Below are 18,228 nucleotides of genomic sequence, written 5' to 3'. Positions count from 1 at the left end.
TTCCTGCGCTGGTGCTCCATTCGCTGAATGCTGGCAGGGTCACAGCACTGCAGCCAGGCAGGGTTTCTGTCACTGCTCAAGGAACACGCTCAGTGTCACTGCTGCAGCAGGCACTGCCCTGGGTAGAGCAGCAGTGACCAGCATCCTCCCAGGTGTTGGCTTTTGGCTCTCTGGGCATTTGGACCACTTTGTGGGAGGCAAAGACAGGCGTGAATGTAGTCCACAGGAAAGAGCCTGCTTAAAATGAGAACATTGACCTTTTGGGCATCACTGCGGACTGCGAGGTTGGAGTAGAAGGGAGGCACAAAGGGGCTAAAAGTGTGTCCATTTGGGTAATCTTCTGTTGCAAGGAAGGATAGATGTTTGAGATGATGATGAGGCACAGCTATTGCTGAACCAAAGTTGTCACCCTTCAAAAACTTGGGAAAAAGATGACATACAGTTTGTTTTTTAAGTAACCTCTACCAAGGAGAGCCCATTTGTGCCAAGTTTTCGCTGCAATGTATCATGCAGCTATGATCCAGCACCGACTTTACTTAAACTTAATTTAATATCTCAGGGAATCACAGCATCATTGATTCCAACCAAAACGTGCCTGCCGGTGTTCTTGACATTGCTGTTGCTTATTGCACTGCCCATTTGACTGGATTGTTATTGTTCAGATTCCTTTCTGGTTTTGTAATGGCTGCATTTCACATTAAAGTTCAATGGTTTAATTAAGGAAATGACTGAATAGGAAGTTACTGTAACCATGATTTCAGCTCTTGAAGAAAGATTTGACCTGCACATGAGGAAATTTGTGAACCTAAGCTTTTTGTTAAATGTGCAACATCTCCACATTGTTTTTTAAACCACTGATATTCAAATTAATAAATCACATAATTTTCCTTCTCTTTGTAGAGGTTTATTCGTTTGTTTCCAAGCACATAGTATACCACAGCGTCTTTCACTGAAGCATGGTTTCACACAAGAGATTATATTGTTTGCAAGTTTCTTTGAGATTTGAAGACAAAACTAAGGACATTTTGTGTTTGCAAATGTCTCTCAAAATGAGAACATTTTATGTGCAGCTACGTAAACCCCCGAGTAACTGCTTGCTTTCAGTTTTGAGGCTGGTCAGGGCTCTGCAGTCGGACTTGATGTTGCTGTTCCCTCGGCAGTTGGGTGGGATTTAGAAGTTCTGCCTCTTTTCCCAGGTCTAGCCAATCCTGTTGTGTCACAGCGGCTCTCTACATCAGAACATTAGGAAAACATATATACGAATATGTACAGATTTAAACGGTATCAGTTTTCTTTTCCACTTCATAGCACACCCACACAGAGCAGCTGATTCAGTCCTGCTAAGGAGTGCGGTAATGTCTGCTTTGAAGGGTGGAATAAGTGGCTGGCATGGATGTGGAGAGGGAATGCAATGGCAGGGGGAGACATCTCTTAAATCAGGTCTGCTACAAATGAAATCTCAGTGAAGAAAAGGAGCTCACATCTGCTCAAGTGGTCACAAGTCTCCATTCTGCCAAACGGTGTTTATTGGTTTCATCAGCTACCAAATAATTGCAGTGGTACAGTAAATAGTATTAAGCACTATCTGTCTTTGGAAGCCTGGAGTTTCTCAGCTTGAAGAGGCAGGATTTCCTCTCCTCCCCTGCCCCCCCCATATGTTTACTTTATAGTTTACAGTTCATGAGAGAAGCAAGAAGGAGGAGTAGTCCAGCACAAACCGAGATCTGTAGGTAGATAACACAAAATAATTTCCATTGTAGGGTGAGCTGCCTAGCAGGCAATTGACAGTGACAGTCAAGAAGTAGTTGGTGGTTAATGAGAGGCACGTTGCCTGGCTGGTTTAGCATTTTAACAGAGGAGTTCTAGCAAAGTTTTGATGCAACTCAAATTTTATCAGCCAAACATAATAGGAAATCAGTATTTACACAATTTTAAGTATTTAAACCAACTGTAATTGAGGAATATAAAATATAGATTATAAGAGGATGTATTATTTTAAATGGCAATGTTAAGGTAATACATTCTAGAATTAATCTTTTAGTTAATTTAAGACTGCCTTTTGTTTTGTTAAGAAATTAAAGGTCGTCTACAGTGGTGACATTTTAAAGACGTCACCTGATTTTTTTAGTGGGAATAAACAGATTTTTTTTCTGTATCCAGCAATGACATTAGTAAAAACTACAGCAAGGAAGCCCAACATGAGTTGTTATTTGTGTTATCAGATGCTTAGGCTGATTTGTGGCCAGGTATTACATATTTTGATACAAAAGATGTAATTACATATTGTTTATTTTTTTAAACAGAGATGCAAATTGGGCTTTATTTTGCAGTTTAAGTAATTTTTATCTCAAAGACTCAGCTTCTCCTATTTTTCTTTTTCATTCTGTGAGAATGAAGAAAGAAAAATCTGGTCAGATCTGCTGGTGAAACTAAGGCTTAGCCCACTGAATATAGTCACCAAGGGATTAATGCAGTTCTCTTGTCTTTTTTGCACTCTGGCTTAGATCCTTCAAAATCATGTGCTTACATGATTTACACCCATGAACTGTCATATTGTATGTTGTCGCTAGGAAAAAAAGGTTTATTATATCTCAAGTTACCAAATACTGAATCAGATTTAAGAAAGTCAAAGACTTCATAGTTTTAGAAAAAGTTAACAGTTATTTACTGGTGGCAGGAGCAGTTGAAGTTAGTATTACAACATAAGGATTTTTTCTTTATTCATACCTCCTGTCATTACATTTGTAGTTGATTTCAGAGCACTCCTTTTTCTCTGGGTAATGTCATTTCCATACATGCACTTACAGAAGTTAATGGTGTGCTTACACAGTCTGAGGCACTGTTGGGAACAACCCTTCTGCAGAATGAAGTAGCAACTTTTGTTGAAATATGATTAACAAGGGGATTAAAATGGAAGCATTTAGGCATATTTAGATTTTCAACTTTCATGTCTTTTAAGTAATGTCTGTAATTCTGATGAAAATTATTCTTGAGTTGTGAAACAGTGGGCTCTACTCAGAAAACAATCTAAAATTCCTTGGATGCAAAATATATTTTTTCACTTAGTGCAGAATGTGATTTATATAACATCTCAGCTGACATGATCTGACATGTTTTTATGAATTCCTTTGCAAGGCAAAAGTGCCTCTAGTTGCAATTTATAGTAATGAGACTGTCTGCTGTAGAGTAGCTGATTACAATGAAGGTACTAGGCATGTTTGTCTTTCCAACTTATTATCCTTTCCTTGCTTCTTCAGTACCTAAGCCCATGTTCTGGAGCAGTGGTATCTGTCGGTCTCCAAAAGATGGAGTTTATGGGTCTTCAAAAAATGTGTTTGTCCAAACACATTTTTGTGTACTTCACCAAATATAGTCAGATGGTATTTTGGACTGGAGTTCAGCTAATTGGCTTGACTATTATATCTGATAGATAAATCTGAAAAATTCAACAAAGCTCCATCTGTAAACAAATTATGTAAACAAATATTTACATGAGAACTTCTAAATTATCTTTAGAACAGTGAATGGTAAATTGTGTCTCAGGTCAAAAGCAATATTATGATAGTGCCCAGTTGTCTTCATTATGTACTTCTGGATTATACTGGGGACAAATGGACGAGGTCCTGAAGTGGGCAGTTGTTTACTTGTGGTTTTGATGGATAAATAGCAAAAGCCTAATGTGTATGCATGGGCATATATTCACAGATTCATGTTAAAATGCTATTGAGAAAATTATCCAAATTTAAGTCCTGCTAGAGGAAGATAATCTTATTTCCTCCTAGTACTCATAGAAAGTTCCCGTAGCCATTTGCAGAAGTAATTTTTGTCTTAGAGCCCCATTCAGCAAACACAGCTGGGAGTTTTGCTCTTCTGAGAAATGAGTGTAGCAAGCTGTACTTGCAAACATGGAAACATTGTGAAGATCTGGCCCCTGGGGAGCTTAGTGCAAAATTCTTTTTGAACATCCCAGAATGGAGAAAATCCTGACTATGCAGAGCTTCTGACAGAAGCTGCAATAGTGGAAGATAGGGGGAGGAGTTGCCAAGGCAGTGAAGAACTTCAAAGAACACTGGAACTAGGGGCGAAAGTTCAGCCTAATTCTTGTGTTATCTAAACTCGCTCACCCACCTCTCTTGCAGCGCATCTGCATAACACGTCTGGGTCTGGTTGTTGCAATAACTTCACTTTTCTGGAATATGACTGGAAATGTATTATTAAAAAAAATGGTTCTCATTTGGTTGAAAATGTCTTGAGTAAAATTCCATGAGGGAGGCCTAGACACCCAGCCTGCTCCCAGGAGGGACACACAGCTTCCCACCTTGCTTTCCCCCAGCTGTGTGCTCCTGCCACTTAACTTGTGAGGATCTTGTTAGACACCTCAATGACCCAACTGAACTCCCTGCCATGGCAGAAAGAAAAGCTGCAGGGTTATGACTTGAATCAGTAAGCAAAAGGAAGAGTGGATTAAGCAAAGGGCTCATAACCATGAAGCTAGAGCAGGAGAGGGGAAAGGAATAAAGCTTTCTTCCTTTTCAGCATCTCTGAGCATTAAATATATTGAGGAATAAACTCAGTAAATCACAAAAGCACAGTGTAAGTGCTTTCATCCTGGGTGAAATCTGGGACTTGCTGGTAAATCTATTGATCAGACCAGGATTTCATTTCAGGTTTTATCTTTTATTTATGTGCATTGATATTCGTGAACAGACCTTTGAAATATGGTTGTTCAAATACTTTGAATCCAACTCAAGAGAATGTGTTGAAAACAACTCTAAGAATCTATTTGCCTAAATAAATGTAAAACTTAATTATGATGCAATAAAATATTTTCCCACCATGATTTGTGCTGCTGCCAGCCCATGACACTTAGTATGGAACATTAGTAAATAAGTCTATGAGTTACTCCCTGAAATAAATTGTCCTAGCCATCTTGATTAATTTACTGATTACTGAACATAAATATTCAGATCATATCTGAATTTAAATTACAGAAACTCAAATGCTGATGGTGATGACACAGACTTGGGGTAGCAATGCAGTTGGTTACTAGTTTAGCTCAGAACAGAAGTGGCAGAAACTCCTTGTTTGCAGCTGATGGATAGTCAGTGTGTCAGAAGATGGCTTTGGTGTTCAGCTCCTGCTTTTCACCAGTCTGTATTGCGTCAGCCACACCCTATACCTTCAGGATCCTATAGCCCTTAGGGGAATGACTGCAGCAGCAGGAGCTGCACCCTTCTTTCACCTCTGAGGGTGGGCTCTGCAGGTTACTGGACCATGGGGAACCTTCCAATGGCAACGCTGAGTGCCTTGATGGTGGAGGTCTTTCATTGCCATGTCTATGATCCAGATGGCCTTTATGAGCACTGAATTTACATTTCTTGTTATCTGTTGATCATTTTGTTCTGTGCTATATTGATGTTGTGGAGGTGCTGCAGATATATCAAGTACATAATTGCAAAATTCAGAGGGCTAGAGCATGTACTTTTAGAGCTTCTTTGGCAGACCGAAATACATAATACCTCTCAGAAATGTAAGCTATTCCAGGTACTTCAGGAACTATTGTATCAAGTTTTATGTGGATATTTTTATTTTAAAATATATTGAAAATGAGGTAAGATTAAGGCTCATTATTGAACGTTTGCTTAAGTTCTGACACATGACTTTGTTTCTTCACTTTGTAACTCTAAATTAGGTCATTAAAATCAGATTGTGCATTATAAACAAACAACTTTGTGTTTATAGGTGATTATAAAATAAACACAGAGGGTAAAGGCTGTAATTTTGAAACAGATAAAATTTATATGCCCCTTTGAAATCTATATGTAAATTAGTTTCTCATACTCCAGCTGAGATCATGTAAATGGACCCCACAGAGCTGGTACAGTGTTGATGGTGTACTCAGAGGAGTTGGAGCACTGTAAAGACATTTGCAGGTCAGAAGTGAGGTTAATTGACAGGGAAGTGTGTGGGGACAGGAAAAATTTACACAGTGCTTGTCAGTGGGTAGAGCTGTCAGTTCTTCACTTGGCTACTAGTATTTGTCAAACAAACACGACAGGACTTCGTTTCAGGGAAAGGGAAAAAAAACCCAAGAAGAGTCATCTTAGGACAACAGCTTTGGAAAGAGTGGTGTTTTGTGGTTTTGTTCCAAGGTACCCACATGTATGCACCTACTGTACACAGTCCCCAGCCTGGCTCGTCGCTGCTGCCGTGAGCTGCTGCCTGCAGCAGAGCTTTGCAGAACAGGACTTGCTCTGCCTTTTCCTCGGGTATTCTTCAAGCCCATGCTTGAGTGTACAAGCCTGATTTTGCACTAGTGGTGACAACTCCATCTTTTTGATGTATCATATCATACATGACTTTTTCTGTCCTCTTCCTTTTTTCCACGTGTGCTATGATTCCTGCCTGCTCCTCATTGCATTAGTACAAATTTGCTTACAATGCAAATAGTGCCTGTTTCATTCATTCAGGATTCAAGATGTACAAAGACCAGGCAGGAGGCTGAATTTTTCTTTTTCTATAGCAGCAGTGCACTGATAAATCTGAAGCTATTTCTTGGCCTTAGTTACAAAAAAAAAAAAAAAAAAAAACACACAAAGAAAAAAAAATTATGTCTGGCCGATTTGTGGTCACACCTTCCACTCTAACCATTGTGCAGTGATTTATCTTCTCATTGTCATTAACTGTTCTCAATCTTTAAACAATTTTTAAATGTAGGAATCTTTTAATTTCTTTCTTATTTAAAAAATTATCATGAAATAGTAACCATTTAATCCTGGTCAATATGGTGAATAATGTCATCCAAAAAAACCCAGCACACCAAAATTGAACATACTGTGGCTAGAAAGAGCATTTTTTCTGGTTAAAAAATGGAATATACGAACCTGCTTTAGAACCTCACAGAATGAAGTTTAAGAGATGTTTGTGTATTTCCAGATTTTGCTTCTTTTATTAATATTTGTATTAAAAAGTAAATATGTAAATATATAAAAATCAAATAGCTGAATGGAGTCATTGTTTCCTAGAAAATACTTATAAATTTTTTTCTTTCTTCTTCTATTGTTCCACAAATTTATTGTGCACAAAATGTAAAAATGCACAGTCAAAAAAGCAAGTCAAAACAGTAAACTATTCTTAGTAGTCTCTGTTAAAAAATAAATAATATCCAATATAATGTTAATGAATTTTCTACATAGTTCATAACAAAGCAGAAAAAGCAGTATGCTTTGTCATTTTGGACAGACTTGATTATTTTATTCTATAATATATTTGGCAGCTGTTTACACACTCTGACTGCTTTATAGTTTCAAACAAGTGTCTGGCAACATTATAAGGCTAATGGCAGAAATGAGATCTTTAAGAGCCATTTCAGTTCATTCCACAAATGAGGATTGGATTTTGTCTTGTGTTTTCATTACTGATTATGAGCAGCTTCCTTAAATTTCTCTTACATAGTAATCCTTTACAGTAATTGTTTCATACTTGTGCTTCCCAGAATATACAGGGTATATTTAGGAAGGGCATTTGTTTGACAGTGGAAATGCTTCTATAAAGAAGTATCTTGTTGTGTCTTTCAAATAATAAATAGTGCTTTCCATAATATAAAATGCTGGCTTGGCATTAGCAGGAGATTGTGTTGCTCACTATGTTCATATTCTTAATACCAGTCATCAGTGAAGGAATGGCAACAATTATGTCTAATTGTGCAATTTATATTAAGTGTCTTTCCAAGAACATTTAAGGAGGCATGGAAGGAATGAACAGCAAGCCAAAATGAATAGGACTCAAAGCATGTCACTGGAGGTACAACCCCAGCGGCTACAGCAGATGCATTCTGTGAGCACTGCAGGGAGCACAGGACTGCTCCTTTTTCACAGAAGGCTGTTGGATTTAAGGGAAAAACCTCCACAGTGTAGGTGATGGGAAAATCAGAGGAGGAGTTGGAGGACTCCCAGAGAGAATGAGCTGATGTGTTCAGATTAAAAAAAAAATATCTTACAGTGATTGTACACACATAATTTATAGTGAGTGATAATATGACTTCTTTTTTTTTTCATATTCTAGTGTAGAGTATAAGTAATTTGGTACTTTGGTACCAGTATTTGAAATGATACAGCTGGAAAAGATTATTTGTTTTTCCCTTTTCAGATCATCATGGAGATTTTTTTCTTATTACTTATTCAACAGTCCTGTATTGTTGAATATATTCATGTGAGTATTTTGAAGACTGCATTTTCTTAAACAACAGCTTCTCATTGTGTATGCAATACCTCACTCTTCCCAGATCTTATACTTCTGCAGAAGTAATTGTTTCATAATAATTTTCATTTTCTAATAAAAAAGAAAATTTTATATATGAAGTATTTGGCATGTTCACAACTTTACTGTGTCCAATTTCTACTGACCTCTCCTCATCCTCACTTAGCTAGATACAGATTTCTTTCATTACCTGCATACTGGGAATACTTAACTAAAAACAATTAATTATGAGATAACTTATCTCTGAAGGAGCTTCCCATGTAATGAAGTTTATTCTGTTCCTTTGGTTGTTAGAAATTCTTTTCATGCTTTCATTTCTCATAGAGGAATTAAAGCCAAAAATTAAAAATCTGCTTTTGTATAATACTCAGCTTCATGTATCCCTTTATTAACACTATAGGAAATGCTTAATATCTCTCAAAGTTCAGCCCTGCATTCTGTTTCTTTGGCTTGCATAGAGTATTTAAAACTATTTTTGCATCGTTGTGGTTCAGCTTCCTGCCTACTCTAGTTTTTATCTTTCTCCATATGACCAGGTGTGATGAGAGGATGGATGCTCAGGGAAGTGAACATTGTGGCAAGTCTCCTCGGTATCCTCAAGGTGGGGAAATGAGGTGCCCACAGTCACTTTTCCACTAGTGGGTCTTCAGAAAGCCCTGAAGTGCTCAGGAGAGCAGAGGTGTAAGGAAATTCAGGAGAGCCAGTCTGGGCTCACAAGGGTTTGCAATAGACTGTAAGTTTCCCATTTAAAGCAGATCCAGGGCTGAGAGACCATCTGCCCTGCAGAGGCACTGAATGCCCTAAGGGAAAATAGCTACTTTGGTTGAATTTTGAGATAAGTAAGGGAAGCCATGAATTTGATTTAGAACGGAAATGGTAAAGTAGCAGCTTAAATGCACAGAACTGTTTTTAAAATAATGGCTTAGTTTTCTGTTTTTAAAATAATGGCTTAGTTTTGCCAGTCTACTGTTTGTTAAGATTGATAAGCATTACTGGAAAGATTCTTGAGTACTTTCAGTTGTCTCCAGGTTTCCAGACAAGTCTTTCTTTCTGTATTTATAACCATCTCTCCGCAAACCTGTAAGCAAACTAACAAAACAGAACATGTAAATTGCTACATTGTGTTTCTGAAATGCAGCAGAGCTGGTCATAAGTTTTCCTTTTTTTCCTGAATAAACAACTCCGGGTAATTTAAAGAAGCTCTGAATGATTTATAGACGAGGCAGTCTTAGACCCTGTGGTCACCTTTTTCCCTCAGGATCAAAAGGAATTGCTCATTTATAACTGCAAACAGCAATATGCCTGACTACCTGCAAATCTGTTCACACTTGTTGTATGCAGTTAATAATGAAGTCCTTAAAAATATGATTTTTCTGATCATATTTGCATATGTTTTACAGATTAGGCATCTCAGTTTTGGCATTGCTAAGTCAGTAAGACAGAGATTGTTCTTTGCAAACAAAACATGCTTCTTGCATCTCAGAAAATATGCAGGAAAACTGTTGTCAGTACTTGAACTGATATATCAGTGCACAAGTACTGAAAAGTCCAGACACTTATCTTGAGCTTTATAAACATAATCTCAAGTACAGGGTTTTACAGAGAAATAATTTTGCCTATGTTCGGGAGAAAGAGCAAAACAGCTGTTTCATATGAGCATAGCTTCAGATAGGAAGGGACCTCAGGGAATCTCTAGTCCAACCTCCAGCCCAAAGCAGCATCAGCAAAATGATCAGATCAGGTTGCTTTGGGCTATATGCATTCTGGTCTTGGAAATGCTCAAGAATGGAGAGTGCACAGTCTCTCAGAGCAATGTCTGGCTGTCCTGATGTCCAGTGAGAAACTTGCTTATTTCAATTTAGCTTTGCTGTCCCTTTCTCTTCAGACACACTACTGTAAGGAGTCTGGCTCTGTGTTCTTGATAATATTGTCAAATCTATTGGAAGGCAGCTATTTCTGTGTTTGAGACAAAAATGGAGACAGATTACTCAAGCCTTTTAAAAAGAACAGATAATGTTGATAGGCACATTAGCACATAGGAAATTATATCAAGTTTTGTTCCCAGAAAATTCTGTAATGAGTTTTTCCTTAACAAAAATAAATAATCAGATACTGTGAGATTGTGATCTAGGAGACGTTTGCAGGATTATGTTTGTTGCTATGTGTTTTCCTAATACGTTAGGAAAGAGTACTGGTAACTGAGAGAAATGGGCCACATACTGAATCTAAGAGAGGGAAATCACAGGAAGCCTTGGGACATGTGACAGCAGAGAGAGCAAGAGGGCAGCGCTTCAGATACTGCTTTGGAATATTCTTGAGAGCCTTCCCCGGTATGACAGTGACTGAGACCCAGTCGAGCACACAGTGTTTACATCCCTCCAGCCTCTTCCCTGGGGGGTGGGGCAGGAAGAGGAGAGGGAAGGAAGCAAGGGATGATTGATGGCTTTTAAAAAGCTTTTCCCTGCGAGGGGAAGGTGTGGTCACTATACAATCTCCAGCTAACAAAGCCCTCCCGTAGGTGGAGAAGACTTAAGCTTTGTCACCCCTTTGGGGTGACTACAACACTGTCCAGAAAATATTTTTCTTGTTTTTCAGTTGAGAATAGAGATCTGAGTAGGAGAAGTAGCCTGTCACTGTTCCAGTTTGTACTGCTTTAAGACAGTTCTCCAGCACTGAGTCAGACTGTGGCCTCTGCGACCAAGGGGCTGAAATAAGTCAGATCGGAGCCCAGATGGACTGCTGTGTGTGGTGCATCTCAGGAAGGCATGAGCACACAGCTACATTTCTGTCAAATTAAGCCACAGGTACATGAACGTATTAATATAATCCAGTACTGCTACCAAAGCAAGTGCTCATATCCACCCTCTTGCCCCTGCCTATTTTTGCTCACTGCTGCCTCCTCCATTACACTGGCACAAGCAGCAGCACAGCCACATGCTGAATCCAACAAAGGAAATTATCTTAAAAAAATTAAACTGATCAGAGGGAAAAAAAAAAGATTTCACCCAGAATCAGTTGCTAAACTGTTGCTTTTTCAGCATTGATGCCAGCTGGTGTTGTTGTGAAGTAGGCATGAGGCCTTAACCAGACCAGGGAGTCTGAATTTATCCTATCCAAATCTCTGTGTTAGCTTTATGCCAGCAGTGGGAATACGAATGTTCCATGATTAACATGAAATTAGGGTAGTACAGACAGATGATACCTGACCTGACATAAAGTCTGCTGGTACAAACTTATTTCATAAAATATTTTCCAGTGCCAGTGATCACCATGTGGCTGCAGTGCTTTTCATCCGGTACTACTAGACCTCAAACTTGTGTTATCAAATCAAGGCCAAATGGAATGAGATCCATTTTAGGACTTGAAAGAAGGGAAAAAAAGAAAGTTGTACAGAATGTAGTTCTGCCAAGTGTTGATGCTTTCCTATAGTTTGCTGTATTCAGATGGCTCTGATCTGTAGTAGCGATATATTAGGATACCAAAATACTTAAGAGATTATTTCTAGGAAAGTCAGTATTTGAAAATTATATGTTTTTGTAAATACTAGCATTTTCAGATGTTATTTGGCTTTTCAGTAATGAACTACCTGGCAATTTTCTGTTTCTTTCCAGCTGTTTCCTATGTTGGGGTGTATGGGATTGGGGCCACCGTATTGTCAGAAAGAGGAAGAGAAACCAAAAGGTGCCTGATGATGCATGTCCGTGACAGAAGTTCTACAGTGTCACTGATCAGTCAGTGGCCTGACAGAGCTATAGCTCTGGACTTTCTTAGAAACTAGATTGTCAACATCAGTGGTAATGTAAATATGGTAATGTAAACAGTGCAGAGTACCAGGAGTGTAGTTGGGAACTCCTTGACTCCGTATCTTCCTCTCTTACAGCCGAAGAACTGTAGTGTTTCCTAGGCCTAAATTTCGTGGAAAAAACTTAAGAATTTCCCCTCGCTTCCCAAATGCTGCCTTGAGGCACTGGAGAGGGCTGTGACCGGATGTTCCTCCCCCCCTCCCCATCCCTAGTCAAGAAAAACTTAGGGGAGTTAAAGGGCGCAGTGTTTATCGCCTCGGAGCGGTCAGCCCCGCAGTTGTGGGGTGCAGCAAACGCGGCTGTCCCCGCTGCAGCCGGGGCGCCGCGGGATGTCCCGCTCCGGCCGCTCGGGGGTCGGGACCCCGCCGGGCGCGCCCCGCGGCGGAATGCGCGGCACGCGGGCCCGCCGCCCCTCTCAGGCGCAACCATTGCGCGGCGCGGGGGGGTCCGCGCCCGCCGCCCCGCTCCGCGCCTCCGCTGGCGCCGCGCCCCGCTCCGCGCCCCTCTCCCCGCGCAGGCCGGGGCGGGGCGCGAGCACCGCGCCCGCTCCGCGCTCCCCCGCCGCGGCTCGGCGCTTCCCCGCCCGCTCCCTCCCTCTGCGGGGCGGTGGTTGAGGCCGGCGGGAGGTGGGGCCGGGCCGGGCCGGGTTGGGCTGGGCTGGGCTGGGGCAGCCGGCGGCGGTCAGCGGGGGCCCGTGGATGGCAGCCTGGGCGGCCGCCGCGGGATAGGGTCGACGCGGAGCGGGGCCGGGCCGGGCCGGGGCCGAGCGGAGGGTTCGAGGAGCCGCAGCCGGCGGAGAAGGCACGGAGGCGGAGAGCGCCCTGCAGCCCCGCCGCGCCGCAGCCCGGCGGCCGCCAAAGTTGCTCCCCATCCCGAGGGGGAGCGGGGGATCAGGCGGGGCGATGATCTTCCCCAGCAGCAACAGCAGCGCGGCGGGCGGCGGTCGGACCCCCTATCGGAAGCAGGTAAGGGAGGGGATGTATGGGTTTGTGGCACCCCCGCGCTCCCCCCCGCAGCCCCGAGGTGCTGGGGGAGGAGTGGGGAGAGGGGTGGCGACTGGCGTGAATTGCGGCTTGCAGCCTGCTCACTTCTCGAGAGCTGGGATTTGAAAAAAGAAACTCTCTTCTCCTTTTTTATTTTATTTAACCTCCTCTGAAGAGCCGCACCGTGACCTTGGCGAGTGCCGGGGCGGCCGCCGCCGGGTCACCTTCGCGGGGCGTGCGGGGCGGTGCGGGGCGGCCGCCGCGGGCCGGGCGGGTGCCGGCCCCGCCGGGCTCGGCAACAGGTTAGAAAGGACCCGGTGTCGCAACAGCGAAACTTGGGGCTGGATGTTTTCCACTCGGCGTGAAACGAGCGAGGGGATCCGGGCGCCTTTTTTTCTTTCAAACACCTCTCCACAAAAGCTCCGCCGCCCTTCGGGTGCTCCCCAGCTCTCTCCGAGGGGGGCACAGGGGGACCCTGTGACATTTTATGGGCAGTGATCTCTCTGATAAGCTCGAAGCACTCGCATCTATGGTGCTGTAGTGAAAGAGGTATTTCTTTGTTTGTTTGTTTAGTCGCTGGAAATAAAATATTTGAAATAGTTGCGTTACAACCTTGCTGGACGTTTGTCTTTGGCTGCACTTTTTACGCACACCAGATGCAACGTTGGTATTAATCTTACATTATTTTTTGCTTAGTGTATTAGTTTTCATTGACTCTTCGATTAAATTAAAAAAAAAAAAGAAACAAAAAACCCTTACATTTTAAGTTAATGGGAAAGCGTGCTCTGTATGTGTGCCAGAGGGTGAATGGAGTAGAGGTCACTGACAAGCTACCGGCTTGATAAAGCATGCCAAAAATACTATGGCAGGCTTCTTTCCAGGTGAGAAAAAAATCCTTCCGTGTCTGCTGCACTTAGTAGCTGAAACGAGTAATTTGACAAGTTCAGTCAGCAATACTGGGGAAGTTCATCCTATTTTGCTTGGGGTCAGAATGCATTAAGGGTAGAAATAGGAAATCAGATATCACTGCTGCACACAGTGAAGGGTTTCGTATAAATAGTGAGGACATAGGCTTGGGAATTTTGAACTCTTGGTGCATTGTTGGGATGACACATGTGTAGCTAACCTGCATGACAGTGAAAGTTAGACTCATATTTTCTTGAAGCTTAAGTAAAAATTGCTATTTCCTTTCTCCTCCCTGTTATTTTATAGAAATATATTTTTGATAAGAATCACTGGTGTGTTATCTCAGCAGTGCTCTGCAGATGCTGGCCAGCAGTGCACGGAGCTATCTTTGCATCTTGTATTCAAAGCGTTCAAGTCCATACATAACAAAACACACTTATTGTGTGTGCTGGTTTTGGTTTGTTAATAAATGTCCTGGATACACCCATGCTTGATCATCTTGTCTGGTGCTCCTGCATACTTTATAAATGAAGCCAGTTCATCAGATACTATTTCGTGCTCTCCCTGGGAGAACGACCATTAGTCGAGGCAGGCCCCTCGTGTGGCTGTGCAGTGTGGCGGTGCCGGGCAGGGTGTTGGCAGGAGCCGAGGGCAGCGGGGCCAGGCCTCGTGCTGGCAGGGCTGTGTTTTATGTGCGGATGTGAGTTTGCCTGCTGGTCTGGAGCAGGCTGATAAGATGCTCTTCTTTTCACAGTGCACTCCTTAGATTGAAAGAGCTAAAAGGGCCGACTGAATCAGAAAAACAAACAGACCCTTTTCCCCCAATAGGCAGAGAAAGAAATGAATGCAGGGGTATTATGTGGGCTTAAGACCCTGGGTACCAAAGGTTTCTTTTGTTAGTATGTAGCTATTCTCTGCTCAAACACTTCCTATATAAGGAGCCAGGGTCTGTGCTTTTCTCCAGCTAAGTCCATGGAAAATGCCTATTAGCTTCATTCATGTAGACTCCCGTCGATTAGTGATTGGCTTTCTGATCTCCCTTTCACTCCGACTTCACCTGCAGGGGTGAGCTGATGTCAAACAGTGCTGAAGAGCACTGCGAGCCTAGTTTTTCAACCCTTGATAATTAAGAAAAGTTGAGATTAAGTCCCATATTCAGACAATTGCATTGTAGTTGAGCTTTAGCCTGAGACACTAGGTACTGTTAGTGTACGAAAAGTTGTCAACCAATGTCTCTAAATGGAGTAACTGGATTTCCTATGCTAACAGTGTGTTAGTGTGAAGCTAAAACAATATAAAGTAACTTATAAGAGAAATTAAAATCTTTTGAGCAGCTTGTATGTCTCTGTTGGTACTTTAATGCAGATCAGAATAATAAAAGAACACTTCATGTTTAGTACTATCCTGTTTCATTTTTAAGACTCTATAGCAGATTCAATTGAAAAAATGAGTGACTAACTGATAAAAGGTAAGGTGATGCTAACCTGATTTATTTTTAAGACATTGTAATATAATGTGGATTTCTACCTCAATTTAAAGCATTGACAAAATGCCATATAGGCAGAGTAGGTTCAGATCTTTACCCATACTCTCTTTTTGTTTCTCAAATAACTATGTTTGTTTTATAAACAAGTCTGTGACTATAATATTATGTTTGTTGCCTGTTGTATCTACACTGTGCAACTCTGGCATGTAGGAGCGAGTCAACATTCTCAATTTCAGGTCAGATTTGACTGGCCTGATCATCTTCTCTCTTTTGGAGTACTTGTAAGAATACTAAAATTTTGTCTCTGCTCAAAAGGATTTCCTGCATTATGGACAGACAGGCATATTAAAAATACTCTTGCTAGGCTTAAAATTGAGACGTTGCTTAAATGAGTGACAGCTCATCTGAGAAGTAATTTGAAATGCAGATGTAGGTCTTGTTAAAGAATGAAAGCCACACAATATCTTCAGTAATAACCTATCACAACCCTCATAGCCATACATCCTGTCTGAAAAAGGTGTAATCTAAGACTTTTGCTATCAAGGTTATTTGAGCTATTGTAAAGAATGCACATGTGTGCATTCGTAATGAAAAGGAAACAAAATTACATACAATACACTGCTTAATATAGGCTTTTTTAGCTCTTGGTTTGTTGAGAGCAAGATGATTCTCTGTCCCTCCCACTTTTGTCATTCTCATGTAAATTGGGAGGCGCTCCTCTGAAGTAAATATTTCTACACTCTGTAAAATTATCGTAAATGGAAAAATTAGGCTTTCTCCTGCCATCTGCTCCTTGAATCTGCAGAGCTACTCCAGCTATTTGATTAGGGATTTTAAATTGCTTTGTACAGGGAAGTTCCTCTGCTCTCAGGTTTCTCGAAGAGGAAGCCAGAAGCAACTCTGGAGGCCTGGTCAGGAGGCGAGTGCAGGGTCCCGCCAGCCCAGCCTGGGTGCTCAGCCCAGTGTCTGTGCCTTTTAACAGCTTTGCCCAGTAAGGGTGATTCTTGTTGCGTTTTGATGAGTGTAATGTTTGCCTTGTCAGCGTGAGGAGATTGACATAGTTTGCTGCTGTCGAGAAGATTAACTGGGTGTAGCTGCACGTGAGGAATTTGACACTGATTTGAGGTTTCGCCTAAGTATGGAGGGACAGACAAAGCTTTTGATCAATCTTTTCGTGTAGCTCTGTTAATATCAAGCGTTGTGTTGCAGGTTAGGTTTTCTAAAAGGTGAAGGTTAAGGTGGGTTTCTAACGACAGTTAAATGGAGAAAGCTTTTGCCAATCTCAGGCTAAAAGTGTAGATTGGCCTTTCACTTTCTCTATGGGTTTAACCTATCAAGAAGCTACACCTGTAATCCTACTTTACAATTTCCCAGTTGGCGCTGTGTGTGGTGTCTGTGTGTGAGAAGGAACCTCATTAAACTTGCAAGACCTGGGCATGGGCATAACTCAAAACACGCGGCTCCGTGGAGCAGTCTGTGCCCGGGGGATTTGACACAACACCTCCCGTGCCAATGGATGGTGGGGAGGGGGGAGGCTGAGGTGCCCGAGATCTGTGGCTACAGAAATGAATGGGATTTGTTTCTTTTTGTTTCTTAGAATTATAAGAATTGTAATTTTGTATCGCTGTCTTGAGGTGACAGATTGTATTTCCCTTTACGTTGTATACAATGTTAAAGGATCTACCTGGGTTTCACAGAACTGAACTCCTACATTAACTACCAGCTACTTTAATTTTTAAAGTGCGTCTATAGGATTGTTTATGAAGTTCTGCTTTATTCTCAAGGGAGCAAAACTACTCAGTCAGTGCGTTTCTATACTTGTACCAAAATGTGAATGAAAGAAATAAAAGGAAACACCTTATCTTGTTCAGGCACGATGTTATAGATTATAAAAAGTGATATAATTTTCTTATCTGTATTTGGCAATTTGAAGTTTTTGTTTAGTACTTCTAACAGGGTGAACAATATATTTTTGTCTCTTTGGAAGTGTTATTGTTTAAAGTATGTCTTTGCCATTTAGTTTCACATAGAAAGGAAGATAGAAGTCTGTGTGCTGAACATCTGCTGTTTTGTTTTAATTTTTTTCCCCTGAAACTTCCAACTGTTAAAAAAATTGCTTGAGTTAACACATTTCAGAAGAGTTAGATCCTTTAAACTGTAACTGCTGGCAGGGAGGAGAGGGGAAGGAAGGAAGGGAGTGGAAAATCCTTTCCTGCAAGCTTGAGATGGCTCCTAAAACATCCGCACAGTGCTGCAACCAAGTAAATAAAAATAATGATCATTCGACATTATAGCTGTTTCCTTATGCATTTTCTACCCCCTTGTATATTTGTGGTTGAAATTGACCTTTGCTTATTGCACGAGGTGGTGTATAACAAAAGAAATAAATGGAGACTAGGAACCTCTAGTGGATTTCCCTTATGGATCTGTTTCCAACTTCTTATTTATGTTTTTCTCCTTTTCTATAGCCAGTTGTTTTAAAACATCTTACTTGGGGGGGGGCAGTGTGAAGTCTTAAAAATCTGTAATCCTAATGAAGACGTGCATAGAGATGTTTTGATCTTGAAAGAAGTGTTGGTCAGAAGTGTTTCAAAAAGCCAGCACATTTGAAAGTTCTTGGGCCTTGTTGAAGTAATTGTGAGCTATTTTGCATATGTTTCAGAATTGCAGTGTACTGAGGTAATTATAACAGCCCTGTATTTGCAGTTTCCTGATGCAACAGGAAAGGGAAGGGATGAGTTAGAAATAGAGGAGAAATAAGGAGGGGAACCATGGATTAGGTAAGCACAAG

The 18,228-nt window shown here is 41.4% G+C and overlaps 1 protein-coding gene across 9 annotated transcripts in view; it reads left to right on the top strand.

Annotated features, from left to right (window-relative positions):
- The window catches only part of RBMS1 (RNA binding motif single stranded interacting protein 1), a 142,041-nt gene that overhangs the window by 37,875 nt on the left and 85,938 nt on the right, over nucleotides 1-18,228 (top strand). The window contains exon 1 of one of the 9 annotated variants that reach the window (XM_021526282.4): nucleotides 12,758-13,027. The exons of 6 other annotated variants lie outside the window; for them this stretch is intronic. In XM_021526282.4, the coding sequence (XP_021381957.1) occupies nucleotides 12,965-13,027 (63 nt within the window). In that variant the 5' untranslated portion in view covers nucleotides 12,758-12,964. Of the gene's footprint in view, nucleotides 1-12,757; nucleotides 13,028-18,228 lie in introns of those variants that run through there. 2 more of the 9 variants (XM_085585057.1, XM_085585058.1) reach the window with 2 other exon arrangements.

The sequence above is a fragment of the Lonchura striata genome, chromosome 7 (assembly GCF_050655825.1).
Source record: "Lonchura striata isolate lonStrDom1 chromosome 7, ASM5065582v1, whole genome shotgun sequence".
Classification (NCBI taxonomy): Eukaryota; Metazoa; Chordata; class Aves; order Passeriformes; family Estrildidae; genus Lonchura; species Lonchura striata.
This window is presented reverse-complemented; position numbering and strand designations above follow the sequence as displayed.